At 47.3% G+C, this 15,252-nt stretch overlaps 2 protein-coding genes across 9 annotated transcripts in view; both read right to left on the reverse strand.

Annotated features, from left to right (window-relative positions):
* Window positions 1–702: 702 nt before the first annotated feature.
* FBXL22 (F-box and leucine rich repeat protein 22) lies at window positions 703–6,675 on the reverse strand. The gene is made up of 2 exons (XM_058737471.1): window positions 4,882–6,675; window positions 703–1,804 (listed from the first exon to the last, which is right to left on the reverse strand). The coding sequence occupies exons 1-2, from the start codon at window positions 5,214–5,216 to the stop codon at window positions 1,468–1,470; spliced, it is 672 nt and encodes a 223-aa protein (XP_058593454.1). The 5' UTR covers window positions 5,217–6,675; the 3' UTR covers window positions 703–1,467.
* Window positions 6,676–8,087: 1,412 nt separating this feature from the next.
* USP3 (ubiquitin specific peptidase 3) overlaps window positions 8,088–15,252 on the reverse strand; it is a 107,978-nt gene continuing 100,813 nt past the window's right edge. For all 8 annotated transcript variants that reach the window (XM_058737465.1, XM_058737464.1, XM_058737469.1 and 5 more), the window contains 3 exons: window positions 14,274–14,387; window positions 14,065–14,132; window positions 8,088–11,831 (listed from right to left, as the gene is read on the reverse strand). In XM_058737465.1, the coding sequence (XP_058593448.1) occupies window positions 11,666–11,831; window positions 14,065–14,132; window positions 14,274–14,387 (348 nt within the window). In that variant the 3' untranslated portion in view covers window positions 8,088–11,665. The remainder of the gene's footprint in view (window positions 11,832–14,064; window positions 14,133–14,273; window positions 14,388–15,252) is intronic.

Genomic DNA, 15,252 nt, shown 5'->3' on the forward strand with positions numbered 1-15,252 from the left:
ATCACCAGGCCTCCCCTAACTCACGGGCTCTGCTCTTGGTCTGGAGCCTTGCACCGGCTATTCCCTCCACCTGGAATATTTTCCTGCCAGATGCTGCTTGGCCCCCTCCCTCACTTCTTGTTTCAGATGCTGCCACTCAGGCTTATATTGATCAACCCCTTTTAAGTAGCTTCCCTCTCCCCAAACCTTCGCCAGCAGTTGCCAGATATCCCCTTCCCTGGTGCTTCCTCCCCACCTTCCGCCACCGTAGCTTTATTGTCTTTTTATATACCAATTACTGTCCCTTCTACTAGAAGGTAAGCTCCGTGAGAATGGAATTTCCTCGCTGGTTCCCCAATATTGGGCAACCGTGAGTAGGGATGGAGATCCTCTTTCCCAGAAAAGAAACACCTGGCCTCAAGTGCCTAAAGGCCCTAGGTAACCGCTGGTGGTGGGCGGAGCCAGAGCGTGAGCGTCGCCTGCCCGCCGCCCATGGCTCCCTGCCTTCCGCTAACCCAAGTTTTCACCGTGTACCTGGGACCCGGAGGCTGCTGCCTGGACGAGAGCCTATACTTTGTGGCTAAAGGTGAGACATCAGTGACTAAAGCCCTGAAATTGTTAAGTCAAGGCGTGTGCCCATGTTGAGCAAGTCCAGCATGTAAAAATCTAACTTTGTATCAGCTTCTAATTGGTTTCATTATCAAGAGACTTAAGCGGGGCTGCTGCTCTTGTTTTCAAATCTTTACTTAGGGTTTTTCAAACGATTTCTTCTGCCTTTGTGATAAGATAACCATAGAAAATAAGGATATGCTATTTATGAAAGAATCACATCTACCAGCGCATTTTCTAGAATTATGTGTGCGGTCTCTGCTGGGGAAAGGCAAGCGGGCTCGCCCGGCCACCAAGCAAAGGTGCGGGCGACAGGGCCGCCGTGGCGGGTTCGGTGGCTCTCTCCGACTGTGAGTCCCGGGTCCCCCGCTTGTCCCGCCCGCTCGCGCTGCACGGAGGCCACCCTCCTGGGAAGCCGGAGCCGCAGACGTAGTGCGGGACGAGAGGCCGGCTGCGGAGGTCGCCCCACCCCCGTTCCCAGGGCGCTTGCGCGATGCCGGAGAGCTCCCGGTGGCCACGCCTCCCCGTGCGGGTATTTCGGCCCCCGCAGGGGATTGCAGTCCATGCGTGGTGCAGGCCTGTCCCGCTGCTGCAGGCAGTGTGTGGTTGAGGACCTGGGGCAGAAGGGCGTCGGGAAATGTGCTGGTGTTTAGTGAGAACTATCCGAGTGTTTTCCCAGCATCCGGTTAATCTTGCACTCCTGTGCGTAAAACCGTCATTAATGTGAGGTAGGCATTAGTGTCCCAATTTTGCAGACAGGGAAACTGAGCTTCAGAGGTGTGACAACGTTCTGGGAGGTGGAGGGGCTGTGGTTGGAAACCAGGTTGCTCCTTCCGCCCGGCGGCCCTTGGCCGCGTGTCGTGCCTCGGCGCCGTCTGCCTAGCGCGGCAGTAGCTTACGAAGGGCAGTGCCGGGCGCCCTGGGGAGCTGGTCGGGGATCATCGTCGCGCTGTGCTCGGCTCGCAGCGCCAGGCGCGGGCACGCGGCGCTCAGGCGGCGCAGGCCGGCCGCGCTCACGTTGCGGCAAAAGTCCACGTGCAGGGTCTGCAGCGCGCGCCCGTGCGTCGCCACAGCAGCAAGCGTGCGGTTGGTGACGCGCGCGCAGTTCTCCAGGCGCAGCGCACGCAAGTGCTGGCAGCAGCGCAGTAGGCGCACGAGGCAGTCGTCGGTGACGTGGCCGCATCCTGAAAGCGTGACTGACTCGAGGTTGGGGCACCTGCGGAGAGATCGTAGTGACCCCGGGAGGGGCCCGCGGGGTCGCGATTTGCGTCTGCCCTGGGCCCCGCCCGGTCCTGGAGCTCCCAGGCCAGGTTGCCCCCTAACAACCCTGGGACTCTCTGCATATTGTGGGCACGGAAACAGGGAAAGGGACTCAGCAAGTTTAAGGAACTTGGCCTGCGATGCCGCGGCCAGGATCAAAACCAAGGCTTCTGTCCCATTTCCCCTACTTTCTGCCTCTCCATTCCACCAAACTACTCTGTGTGGGTTTCAGCCTCGTGAGCCGCCCCTGGTCCTGCTGTAGGTGGACAACTCTGGATGTTCTTGGGTTCTCTCCGGACTCGTTTGCTTTGGGGTGACAGAAGAGATGGTGGGTGACCAATCGAGTCTGGCTTCAAACTTAGGCCTTGATGCTCCTGGGAGGATGGTCAGGTGGGAACAAGGGTTTCCTGTAGGGTGGCTTAGAGACAGGCACGTTCAACCCGTGAATCTGGGGTCGGGACATTTCTCCCAGTAATCCTGTCTCTGGGTTCTAGAGCCCGGGTTTCAGCTCAGTTAACTGAGACAATTATTGCATGCCCACTGGGATGCCAGCCTAGAAAAGGTCAGGAACCAGAGTGAAGTGGGTATAGTCAGGGCCACTTCTACACAGTTTGGAGGCTCCTCTGCCCCAACCTAACCAGCACCTGCTGCTGAGAAGAATCTTGAGCAGAAGTTAGATTTGGCTTATTTGCTAAACCACTCACTGAGCTTTAGTTTCTTGGGGGAAGTGGGGCAGGCACAGCAGGGAGGGAATAATGCCTACCGGTGGGGTTGTAGTGAAGATTGAGATGGGGGGTGTAAAGAGCCTTAGGGCCTTTTGTAGGCAACTGTAACTCACTTTTTCTGGGAGCACACAGAACCAGACAGCTTTGCAGTCAAGAAGGACTGGTCTCGTGGGCAGGGGCCTTGGCTCCCTGTAGCCAGAAGTTGCTGGCGTCTAGACTGGGGCTTTCCCTTTCCCGATAAGCTTCTCCCTTAACCCCCTGACTGTAGCAGACTGGGCACCGCCTCATTTCAGGTGCTGAGCCCATTTCACCTCCCCAAGTTCACATGGCTTCTTCAGTCTTCATATCCAATCCTCTGTCTACACCCTGTTGTGTGAATGAGGGCTCAGGTAACTTGCCTGCAACTTATTTGCGCTCTGACCAAGGACAAATGCCTGAGCTGTGCTAGTCCTCCTTATCTGTCAAGTGGGAGAAATTATTACCTTCAGGGTGGTTGTTATGATTAGGTGTTTAAGCCACAAAGATGGTGAGTGGTCCCTTTTGTTGTAAGAACCTTTAGAATAATCTTGCTTGTAGGAACAAAACAGAGAAAGCGGACTCTTTCCCTGCCATCCTTCCCTGTTCTCCCGTCTCTCCCTGCCAAGAGCCGATTGCTAAAGAACCAGATTTGGTGGATATTAGTATCCACTGTGTGCCAGTGCTACTGTGTCATTTCATCCTCTTAGCCTGTGAGAAAGGTGACTTATCCCATTTTAAAGATCAAGAAAGTAGGTTGAAAGAGTGTAAATGTTTGGGCTGCGCTCCCATGGTTGGACAGGAGCAGAGCTGGGAGACTCCGCACGGAACCCTGACCACCAAGCTCTTTGTTCTTTTTGTGTCACTGGGGCCCCTTGCTGCACCCACATGGTGCCATGAGGGGCCTCATCCGTACCTTGCCAGCTCTCTTACAGCAAGAATGGAACAACTTGAGAGTAGGCGTGACCCTCCAGTATATGTCACTCCAGTCTGATTTCCGGGCCTTGTTAAACCCATCGAGATGGCCTCATCCCGGCAGGGCCTAGCCAAGATGGGCTTTTCTTCCTGCTGCCTTAAAAAAAAGGCAGGGCGGGGCCGCCACACTGTTTGCCTTCATTCCTGTCATGCTGCCAGTAAACAGCAGCTTTTAAACCTGGGTGGCAGCAAACTGGCGGAGCCTAGTGTGTTACCAACCAAGAGTGCTCTTCCTCAAAAGTCAGGACAGGACTGGTAAATACAGGCTGAGAGACAGGCTGGCAGCAGAAGTCTGCTTGTGTGGGCTACCTTAGGCAGGAGGGTGAGACCACGGAGGGTTGCCTGTGGCTCAGCCTCTACCCATGGTAGGCTTGAAGGATGAGTACAGGATGTATTTGGGACATACTTACATCAGAAAATTAGGGGCAGCCTGGGTGGCTCAGTCAGCTGAGCTTCCGACTGGCTCAGGTCATGATCTCGTGGTTCCTGAGTTCCAGCCCCACCTCGGGCTCTGTGCTCACAGCTCAGAGCCTGGATCCTGCTTCGGATTCTGTGTCTCCTTCTCTCTCTGCCCCTCCCCCATTCATGCTCGCTAGCTTGCTCTCTCAAAAAATGAATAAACATTTAAACAAATTAATTTTGTCTAAAATTCAAATTTAACTGGATGTCTTGCATTTTTTTTTTTTCCCTAAAATCCAGTAATCCTAGGCTATGGGCAAATCACATGATCTCTCAGAGCTTTGATTTGCTCATTTGTAAAAATAGGCCAAAACACCCTTCCCTAGGGGTACAGTGAGATTAGTAAATTTCTAATGAGGAAACCATTCTTCAATACCACCACCCCTCCTCCCCCCGCAGTCTGGCTTGGTTGGACTAACCCAGAGCACCCTTGCTCTCCTTCCTTAGTTGCATGTCACAAACCTTGGAGTTTGTTTGCTAGGGGAAGAGTGGAGGCGGAAGCTAATAGCTGAGTCTTAAGAACCTTTCCCAGGGCCTGACCTTGAAAATAGAGGCCCAGCCAGAGCCCCTGAGGTCTTAATGGCTGCCAGGGCAGACAGCTGCCTGAATGCTTCCTCCTTGTGGCAGAAGCAGCTCCGGGACCTGTGAGGCTAAGAGGAGGAGAATCCCCACGACTGTACTCATCATCCTCTGGGGACTGTGCTGTGGACAGGCCGGGACAGTCTGCCTTGGGCCTGGTTAGATTGTCCCCAAAATGGAGCTATCTTGGTCTTGTGGTTCTTCCCTGTCTCCCAGAAGTCTCCTAGAGCTCTAGAATCCAGACCCCACCAAAGCCAGCTCTGCTCAGGAGGTGGCCTACCTGTCGCACACCTGGAAGAGGAAATCATTGACCAGACTCTCATGCCGGCTGCAGATGGTCCTCTGGAAGGCGCTCTTGAGCCAGTCCTCAATACTGCACACCTGCACGCGACTAGAGTACCAGCAGATGGAGAGGCTCCTGAGGGCTGGGCTCAGCAGGAAGTTGTCCTTCTTGAGTTCTACGAGGGAGTGAAAGTGCAGCAGGGGCCAGAGTGTGGGGTCCTCAAACACGTCCTGGAGCTGGGGGCAGGTCCTGGCAAGGTTCTTCCTGCTGTCCTTGTCCAGGAAGGAGAAGAGGTGCAGCAGGCACTCCCGGTTGAGCTGGGTGAGATGCATGGCGTGCAGCAGCCACAGTGTGTGGCCGGAGCCCGGGGACCTGCCCTACCTCCTGCTCCTCCTCCCCCGCTCCGGGCTGGTGGACATATATGGTTGAGGAATGGTGTTTATTTTTGGCTAACAACTGGTGCTGAAGCTCTGAGAACGGGGCGGGGGGGAAGCCAAGATCCAGACATACGTGTAGCAGTCTGTGGTTCGGCTTATGTTCAGAGGAATTGAAAATCCTGGCAGAAAAGCAGGCTATTGAAGTTAAATAGCTTCCTTAAAAGGGATTTCTTTCCCTTTTAGCTGACAGTGGTGCTTAGCAGAGAGCTCTCTTGGCTCTTCCCAAGGCACTTTCATTGGAGGGTGGATGGCCAGACCACCTGTCTAGGCCTGCAGTCTCCGCTCACTGGGAGAGACCCTAATTATAAATTGTATGTTTTCATTTTCTACTGTATCAATAGGAGTCTTCTGTTTCACTTAGTAGGAAGCAGCCTGTTGTCTAGAGAGCTAAGGGTGACAGTTCTGTGTGCAGAGGGGGAAGGTGAAGCCATGGGTAATGCCCCCTTTCCTGTGAGTTTTGCAGGCCAGGCTGGACCACCTTCAAATCCTGCTACCCTCCACCAGGCGACTGGACTGCCTTGGCCTCCCAGCTGGCTGTTTTTACCTTGAGTTGTTTCGCAAAGCTTCCCCTCAAGTAGCTTAGCTGTCAAGGTTCTTCTGTGTGTATTTGTGGAACCTTTTAAGCTTCAGTTTACTTGGCTTTACATCTTACTATTTTTCCGGCTAAGAGCCCTGCTGTAGCTCGTCTGTATTTCCCAAAATGTCAGGATGGATGAGGTAGCTCTTAGCACAAAACTGCCTGAAACAATTCTAAGTATTTTAGCCTAAGCTTGCCCTTTAAGCCAGCCACACACCATCCTCTTTGTGAATGCCTTCATAACCGGGCCCCTGAGCCTAGGCAGGCTGCCTGGAGGCATCATCCCTTAAGTTCTCCTTTCCTGACGTAATTTAGGTTTCTCAGTACGTGGATCTATTTTCTAATACTCCACTCCCACTCCCATCCCGGATTCTACCATCCCAGATCCTACCGTATGTATTCTGCTATTGTGAATTACCGGCATTATATGCCCCTCTGTTAGTTTGTTTGGGGGAAGAGGCCAAAGGCCGCATGCTGCCTCATGAGGCATGGACCAGATTTTTCTCTGCTCCAGGGAACACCATCTAAGTAAGTTAGCTTTGTTCATTCTCCCATTTGATTGGAATTGGACATAAGGGGATACTAGGTGTCCAGTTGTGTGGCTATAATGCAGATGAATGCAGACTAAGGCTTAGTCATTCCTGGTGCAGCTTTGCCTTTGAAATAAGCATGATGCAGGGGCGCCTGGGCGGCTCAGTTGGTTGACTGTCTGACTTTGGCTCAGGTCATGATCTCGCAGTTTATGGGTTCGAGCCCTGCACTGGGCTCGCTGCTGTTGGCACAGAGCCCACTTCAGATCCTCTGTCCCCTTCTCTCTGCCCTCCCTGGAGCCCACCACTCTCTCTGGGAAATAAACCCCAAACAAAACAAACCATAATTCAGCTAAGGAAACCTCTGAGACACCAGACTTAGCGGTCCCGTGTGCTTGGTTACCCCAGCACTGCCAAGGCGAAGTGGAAGGGGTGACTTTTCTTAAAAACATAGACCAAGAGACAGCTAAAAGAAGCATTTCTCAAGGAAAGGGTCACTAGTCACAGCTAATATTCCAGACTCACCATTTTAATGGTTCACAAATACAGCTGACAGCCACGGCCCCTCTTTGGCTCTGGTTGCACTTAGCCAGTCTAAAGGTATGCTCGGCTGGGTTTTAATAGAAAGCCTTACGATCTCCACTTTCCCTCCCAGTTCCTTTCCAAACCAGTACTTTTCAGAGGGCTGACCTCTTAGAAATAGGTGGTTCTTTGAACTTCTTAAAAGGTTGGCCACTGGCAAGTCCTTGTGGTCTGTTGTGGCGTCCACAGAGTCCTGGGGCCCTGCTGGAACAGTTCCAGGCTGGCAGGGCCAACGTTCAGAGCCTGGGGGAGGGGAGGAATATCCCGGAGCAGGGGGTGGGCCCATGGAGGCAGGCGCGCCTGCAGGGAGGGTCTGGACCGCCAGGGTGCTGTTGACAACTGCTGCTCCCAGTTGGCCTGTAAGCCTCTGACCAGCACAGCTGCCTATGGGAGCTGGAGGCAAAACCATGTGCGCTTCCGGCACCTCTGTCTCCAAAGGTGGAAGACTGACAGGAGCAGGCCAATAAGTAAGAGGGAAAAAGGAGGGATGTGGACGGGGGAGAGGGGGATGGTTCTTGTGTTTTCATTCTCCAGGGACCATGGGGGCAGAGGGGTCGTGTGTGTGTGTGTGTGTGTGTGTGTGTATGTGTGTATGTGTATATATATATATATATATATATATATATATATATATATATGAGCTTACTGAAAACCAGAATGTTTATTTCTTAACAGTGGCACTTTATTTGCCTGTCTTACTTTATTTAAAAGGTGACCAAGAAACATCCTTTGCTCAGAGCCCAAAAGCCAGTTCCTCAGGGTGGCATCTAGCTCTGAAGGAGGCAAGCAGACGGCACTTGATAAGACGAGCTGTGCCAGGAGAGGCAGGGTGATCTCACTTGGCTCTGGTGCACACGGGCTGCTCCTCCAGCACCTGACTGCGGGTGCCAGGGTGTCCCTTCCCGCCACTACCTGTCCCTGCAAGTCACTCCATCCCGGCCTCTGTACTCTGGCGGCCCCAGATAGGGATGGTTGAGAAGCAAACTGCTGACTGACTGACAAGGCCCATGGCTGGAGCAAGTGCACCATTACTTCCTTGGCTCCCACAAAAGGAGCTCAGAAATAATAGCCAAGAGGAAAGAGACCAGAAATTTAATGATATGTTCATCCATAAAACAGTTCAGGTTGGTGAAGCAGAAAAGGGATGTGATTACAACATAAATGAAATTAGTCACTTGCACAGTTAATCCTCTCGCATCACACAAACGAGGCTTTCGCGGCAAACGGTCACATCAGACACAACCAGCACCGGCGGAGGGCAGGGGGCTCTGGAGTCCATCATGCTCAGACCCGCGAGGCGATGCGGAGACCTTGGCCTCCAGCACGACCCACCCCGTGGCTGCCTCTTCCTGCACCGCAGCCCGTTCCTGTGGGCTACACCCCAGTCCCCTGGGACCGGTGCCCTGGCCGCAGAAACAGACTGCTCACGAGCCTTTTCAGGGCCTGAGTGAAGAGGCCACTTGAGCCACAGGGTACATGAGGGAGTTGAGGGGATGCTGGGGGCCGAAGTGGGAGAAGCGTATCTAAATAGACTTATGTACACTAAACCCATGAAAGAGGTCTGGCTGTTAAGAAATAAAGATGTCCCCAACTGCAGAACCAAGCTGCTGAGTAGGTTCCCCAGGTGAGATACACATTTAGCACTTGACCAGGGCCTGTACACTTCACTGGTTTAATTCTATTACATTTGTCATCACTAGACACTGAGTAGAATACAGTGGATAAGCAAAGGTTTCTCCACCATGGAGAGAGATTTGTGTTGCCACAAACTGTTTCTATCACCCACCTGTGTGGGAGGACTTCTGAGGAAGTTTTCTTGTTCCAGGGGAGAGGTGTGACAGCATGAGGCACCGCCTCAGCATAAGCTCTCTGCGCGAGAAGCCACACACACACAGACGACATGGCACAAGGGGAAAGCCATGAAGAGCACACAAAGATCAGCTTTTAAAATAGGTGTGATAAGGCTACACAGTTAAATTCTGTAAATACGAATAGGCACATTGACATCACTGGTGTTCAAATGCACAGTTCAAATGGATCCAATCACTTTTCCAAACAGCCTTCCTTCATAACACCATTCAAACATTCTGCTTAAGTAAAATCAAACACTAAAAATACTCCAAAAATTCAAAGAGGAGATGTGCCCATCTCTTAAGCCAATGATGTTACCTGTCTAAGGACCACTTTCCCCCAGCAAAGCAGTCTGGCTGTCACTAAGTTCCTTTTGGTACGAAAAGACAGTTTTTCTCCACCAACATCAACACTGCCCAAGGCTTTATTGTTGAAGTCATAGCAGCTGCCCATTAAGAGGGAATAATCTAAGTGCAAATGTTAGAAGTCACAGCTATATACCGTCTCAGTAAAAGAGCCTGAATTCATAGGAGATACTGAACAAAAATCAAAGAAGATGCACATTCCAAGTTCAAGTACATGTGGTGTTAATATATTAATATATTAGGTCAAATTATGTGAAACTTTCACTTTTGTAGATCAAAAAGGCAAATACCACAAATTTCCTATGGTTCAACCTAATGTAATTTAGAAGTGTAAACTATTTAAAATACATGTTGCCCTCTTAATTATCTTCTAAGGTGTCAGACCTAAACATAAAGGCAAAGCTTTTTTCTCTGGAGTGAAAATTTAGACCACTGCTATCTAAGAGAACTGCCCTAGACCTCAGCAGTCCTATGCCACATGTGGCTGCTGAGCACTTGGAATGTGGTTTGTGTGACTGAAGAACTGAGTTTGAAATTTAATTGAAAAAAATATATAATGTTTATTTTTGGGGGGGGGGGGGAATGGGAGGGGCAGAGAGAGAGGAGACACAGAATCCAAAGCAGGCTCCAGGCTCTGAGCTGTCAGCACAGAATCTAATGTGGGGCTCGAACTCAGGAACCAAGAGATCATGACCTGAGCCAAAGTTGAACATTTAACCTTCTGAGCCACCCAGGTGCCCCTAAATTTAATTTTAATTAAACTTTAACCACATATAACTGGTGACCACCATAGTGGATAGTACAAGTTTAGACACAATTGCTGTTTTCTCCTGGCCATGTTAAAGTGTTGAGCAGCTGATTTTTGCCCTGAGAGAATAGGAGATATACCTAGCTAATACTGAAATGGAGCCACATCTTCTCTTGCAACTTCAAATATCCACCCTGAGGACAGCTGTTAGACTTTATTTTACATTCATGCACTTAAAAACTTGACAGTTTTTTCTTTTAATAGAAAAAAACAAGATTACCAAAAAGTCTGGTAGGTTGGCTTAATAGGAAATACATTCTGCCCCTTGTAACTTGTAAACACTTGAGAAGAAAATAAAGGCTGGAATGAGAGATGAACCTGAAAACAGTGCCTAGTCCTAAGGTGCAACCCTCTCTGGGAGTCCCTTTCTCTGATTCCTTCATCAGTGCTGCCACTGCCCCCCACCCCACCCCCAAATCAACAAACTAACCTGGAACACTTGCAGAAATCACAATTACCTTTCTTAGATGGAATTCTGGTTCCAAATTTCAATTTGAGTTAAATCTTAATGGAGCCTGTACCTATGTTTCTTGAACACAGTTTTAAAACCAAGACTGCCAAACTCAAGAATAGAAACTCTGCTCACAGTGAGAATATTTTCAGCTTGCTCTGCTATCAGGATAGGCCAGTGGGAGTTGTTAAAACCCAAAGTAGCAAAGACTCAAATTTCCTTCTGGGAAGTGGAGGTGATGGTCAAATCAGCTCTGGAGGTCAGCATCTCAACTTGAGATGGCCAAGCAAGAAATAAGGCAAAAGTGGACAGGTAGTTCCTTCCATCCAGCACCACAGACAGTGGGGGAACTAGATGCTGGTTCTAAAGGCAAACAAGCTGTGGTCTCCTCACCTGACAGTATCTATACCGTGTAGCTGAGTCACAGACATTTTTAAACACTAAATGTATCTGGTCTTATCTGGACTTTTCTGTACTCTTCTCTCCATGAAAACACATGCAAGCAAAAAATAACCCCGAAACAAAATAAAACTTCAAAGGACTAATTCTTGAATTTGCAGTACAGGTACAAGTGATCCAACAAATTTATTTAATCAGTGCTGATAAGCAGCAGCCTTGAGAGATACCAAGAGCGGCAATCACCTGGTCTACTAAATGATGCTCTCCCAGTTACCTCTTACAATCGAAAAGAACGATTACTGACAGTCACTGAAATCTTGTGGGCCACAAATGATGTGCGCACATGATCCTGGATTTCGAGTCCACCTGATCTCCCATTACAGCTGTGAAAGGCAGCAGGCAGTTCTGCTCTTCGCAATCAGGAACATATCTTGCTTTCAGCATGTGACAGTAACAAAGCATTGATGTAAATGTGCCTCAAAGTGAGAATTGAAAACATTAATATAAAAAAAGTCAAATAGAACTAAGTTCTTGAAACTACATATAAAAACAATTATTACAACTAAAGCAGCAAATCAAAGTATCTGCTGAGGTTTTCTGGTAGAACTAAAAAAAAAAATTAGTTGGTGCCCATGTTTAATATGTCACTACCATTGACAAAACTAAACCAAAAATAGGAAATTGAAAAGTGCATAATGAAATTAAATCTCGGATCAAGTATTTACGGAAAACTGGAAATGTTTGTCCGGTATAGTTGACAAATAATGATTTAAAGGAGGTATTAAAGTTTATCTGATCCAGCTTTGGCCTGGCGTTCCACATAAAAAAGGATGTAGGCCTTTGCCTTCACAACGGTGTCTTCATCAGTCAGCGTTACAGTACTGTCATTGAAATGGAACCAGCGACCTTCATGAGTTGCATATGCTGTGTAATGTCCAGAACCGACCCTATAAGGAAACGTAAAAAAAATGAAAGAAAAGGACTACAGAAATAACAGAAGAATCTGCGCAATCATATAATCTGTTAGATATGCAATAAATTATAAATACTGTAATAAAGAATAAGCCCTAGGGACTTGTGGTTTAAGATGGCGGACTAAACTCATGTGTTTATGTTCCTCAAAACTCAAGGAAGTAACAATGAATGTGCAGGCATTGGAAATACAGGGAAGAGGGCCATTGAATGAGCAGGAACTGAGGATGTTCTACATCACCTAAAAGCAGTGTTCACATAGCACTGGGTTAATGGAAATACCAAAGGGGCCAAGGAGCTCAACCTAACAAGCATGGGTCAAGGCTTATGGACACATGGAAAAGTGAGGAACAGATTTCCATCACAGCCTTGGAAAAAACCTGAGCTTAAGAAAGTAATCTGCCTCCAGGAAAGGGCTTTTCTCTTTCAGCATGACCCACCCACTCAACCATACAGTCAGCCCTATAGTCAGCCCTCCCAGGTGAGAGAAAAGCCTCAGGTAGAACACTTTTCGTAAATGCTAGAGAAACCCTTACCATTTATTGATAATGATCAATCTCATCATCTATTAGGATTCTAAACAGCCCCAAATCATCAAACCCTTGGGGGGCAGTGGTGGGGACATAGTATGAAAGAAAAGTACTGGGAAGAACAAGCAATTAACCACTAACAAATTTAATGCAGAAAACCTAGGAGCTTTAAAAATTCTAATACCAATGGTTTAAAAAAGCGCAACCATAAAACAAAAATGTATGTTAGGAAAAGGAGTTACCAGAAAAATGGGATTGCCATGGTATTAAAAATGTCATCTTCAATTTGGGTACAGATGAAATCCAAATTGGTGATTTGGAAAAATAGGCCATGGCAGTCTTCAGAAACAGAGATGGAAATCATTAAACAACGGTTAAAATGTGGAAAAGAACCAGAAACTTCACTATATAATAGTCACCCCTTGTCCTCAGTTTCCCTTTCCACGGTTCAGTTTACCACAGTCAGCTGCGGTCCAAGAGGTGATGCTTTCTAATATATTGTCCAAAGGTCAAGAGAAGCCTAACACTGTCACAATTATAAGTAATATTATAATTGTTTATAAATTAAGCTATCATAGGTATGTTTGTATGTACATGAAAAAATATAGTGTATATATAGGATTTGTTACTATGACTGTAGGCATCCACTTGGGAGTCTTGGAACGTATCTGCAGATACGGAGGGATTGCCACACAAGTAACAGGGAGAGAATGGGGTGGAACAAACAATATTTCCATGAGCTGAGGACACCAAAGAGTGTCCCTATCAACTACTAAGCCAGGAATACATCTACTATAATTTCTTAAATCCGAAGAGAGAGGATCCTACAACCTTCCAGTAAGTAAAAAAAGGTTGCCTATAAAGAGATGAGAATCAGACCTGTAGTGGACTTGGCCCTGGAATGATGAAGTCAAGGGAGCAATGTCTACAAAGTTCTGAGGGAAAAGGGTACTCAACATGGATAGGGGTTTGTCCATGTTTAAAAGTAAAATAGCCATTCTCAAGGCATCAGAAAGTATAAACTAATAACAAAATTACCAGAAAAAAAATTATTCAATAAAATAAAAAAACAAATCTTTAAACAGATGATATGAAGTAAGTTACTCTAAATAATTTCCCATTTTCCCCCAATTTAAAAGTCAAATGGCAAAGGAAATAAACAACTTTGGAGTAAAGCCTACTGAGGATTTTGTGGATAAATAGGTTCTCAATGCTGAGCTCAAATGAACCCTTCTCCATTTTGCTTTCATGTGCCTTTTCTTCTTCCTTCACAACATCCTCTCCAGAACATTCTTTCACACCACGACTGAAAGAAAGTTCTACCTCACCTGTGTTATGTATCTGAAACCATTTTTAAGGAGTTGACGGAGAATGATCAAGAGTGGTGCAAAATTGCAGGTCTTCGCTGTGCTTTTTATTTATTTTTTTTTTAGCGTTTACTTATTTTTGAGACAGAGAGTGTGAGTGGGGAAGGGGCAGAAAGAAAGGGAGACACAGAATCAGAAGCAGGCTCCAGGCTCTGAGCTGTCAGCATACACCCTGACGCAGGGCTCGAACCCACAAACTGTGAGATCATGACCTGAGCTGAGGTTGGAAGCTTAACTGACTGAGCCACCAAGGTGCCCCTTTGCTGTGCTTTTCGAAAACCAACCATAAGAAAAGCCACTGACACACTTACCCAGAACCATGGTGCACCACCACAGCAGCAAGGTCATACAGGCAGCTCTCCGGGCCACTGTTCTCAGGCTATAGAACAAGGGAGAAGACATCCAGGACTGAGTTAGGAGCAGAGGTCAATGACACCCTAGCTCCTATCAATGTGAGGACTTAATTTTACTGAAAAGCCATCTTAGCACCCTCCTAGCAAAGGTAATTAATTTACCATACCTCTAGTAAGTAGCATTTCATGTCTAGGCCTCTCAATGGAAATTCTACATAGGTATCAACTTTGTTTCTTAAATATGCAGTCCAGTGAAATCGTTTCAGATGTAAGCATAGTACCTGGATGAGAGATAAGGACAAAGACTGTAAAAAAAAAAAAACAAACCAAAAACATCTAATTTCCCTTTCAGTAAAATTAACTACTTGGTACTAATACCTCTCAGTAATATTTTAGGTGGCCTATCAGTTCTTTTTTTTTTTTTTTTTGAACCTTGATAGTACTTTCTTCCACATACCTTATTATGATATTGTGATTTATAATAAATATAACACCTGAAATTAATACAACACTGTAGTTAACTGACTGGAAATAAAAACTAGAAAATATATATGCTAAGGGTTTAGGAGCTGTATGGAAAGGGGGTTAAGACCTAATATACACACATATATATATAATATACATATATATGTTATATATATACACTATGTATTTTCTAAAATAATTATATATACTTTATATAATGTTATATTTTTAATTAGACTTATATAGTATATATATTATATATGTATTTCCACACAGCTCCTAAGCTGTTAGAATTTCCAAAGGGATGGCCATATAGGTGTCTGTTATGCCAATAAGGTAACTTTTTGACTGCCTCAAAGGATCGGGCGTGGTTGCCAGGGGTCCAACCATGTGATTACAGAATTGGAACTTTCAGTCTCCCCAACCCAACTCTTCAGGTAGGGCGGAGGGGCTGAAAGTTGAACAACTGCCAACAGCCAATGACTTAATCAGCCATGCCTATGTAAGGAAGGCTCCATAAAAATCCTAAAGGAGAAGTTTGGACAGCTTCCAGATGGGGAACCAGAACACTTCAAAGTGCTACTGTGCCAGGCCCAAACTCCACAAGGGCAGAAGCTCCTCTGTTCAGGACCCTGCCCTATACATCTCCTCACATACATGTCTAGCCTGTTGGGCAGAAGC

Source organism: Neofelis nebulosa, chromosome 7 (genome assembly GCF_028018385.1).
Source record: "Neofelis nebulosa isolate mNeoNeb1 chromosome 7, mNeoNeb1.pri, whole genome shotgun sequence".
Taxonomy (NCBI): domain Eukaryota; kingdom Metazoa; phylum Chordata; class Mammalia; order Carnivora; family Felidae; genus Neofelis; species Neofelis nebulosa.

Bases quoted from the DNA above. Each gene is read 5' to 3' on its own strand.
- FBXL22 (XM_058737471.1), bottom strand. From the start codon at position 5,216: ATGCATCTCACCCAGCTCAACCGGGAGTGCCTGCTGCACCTCTTCTCC. The intron at 1,805-4,881 runs GTAGGCCACCTC...ATCTCTCCGCAG, and splicing joins CTCTTCCAGGTGTGCGACAG to GTGCCCCAACCTCGAGTCAG.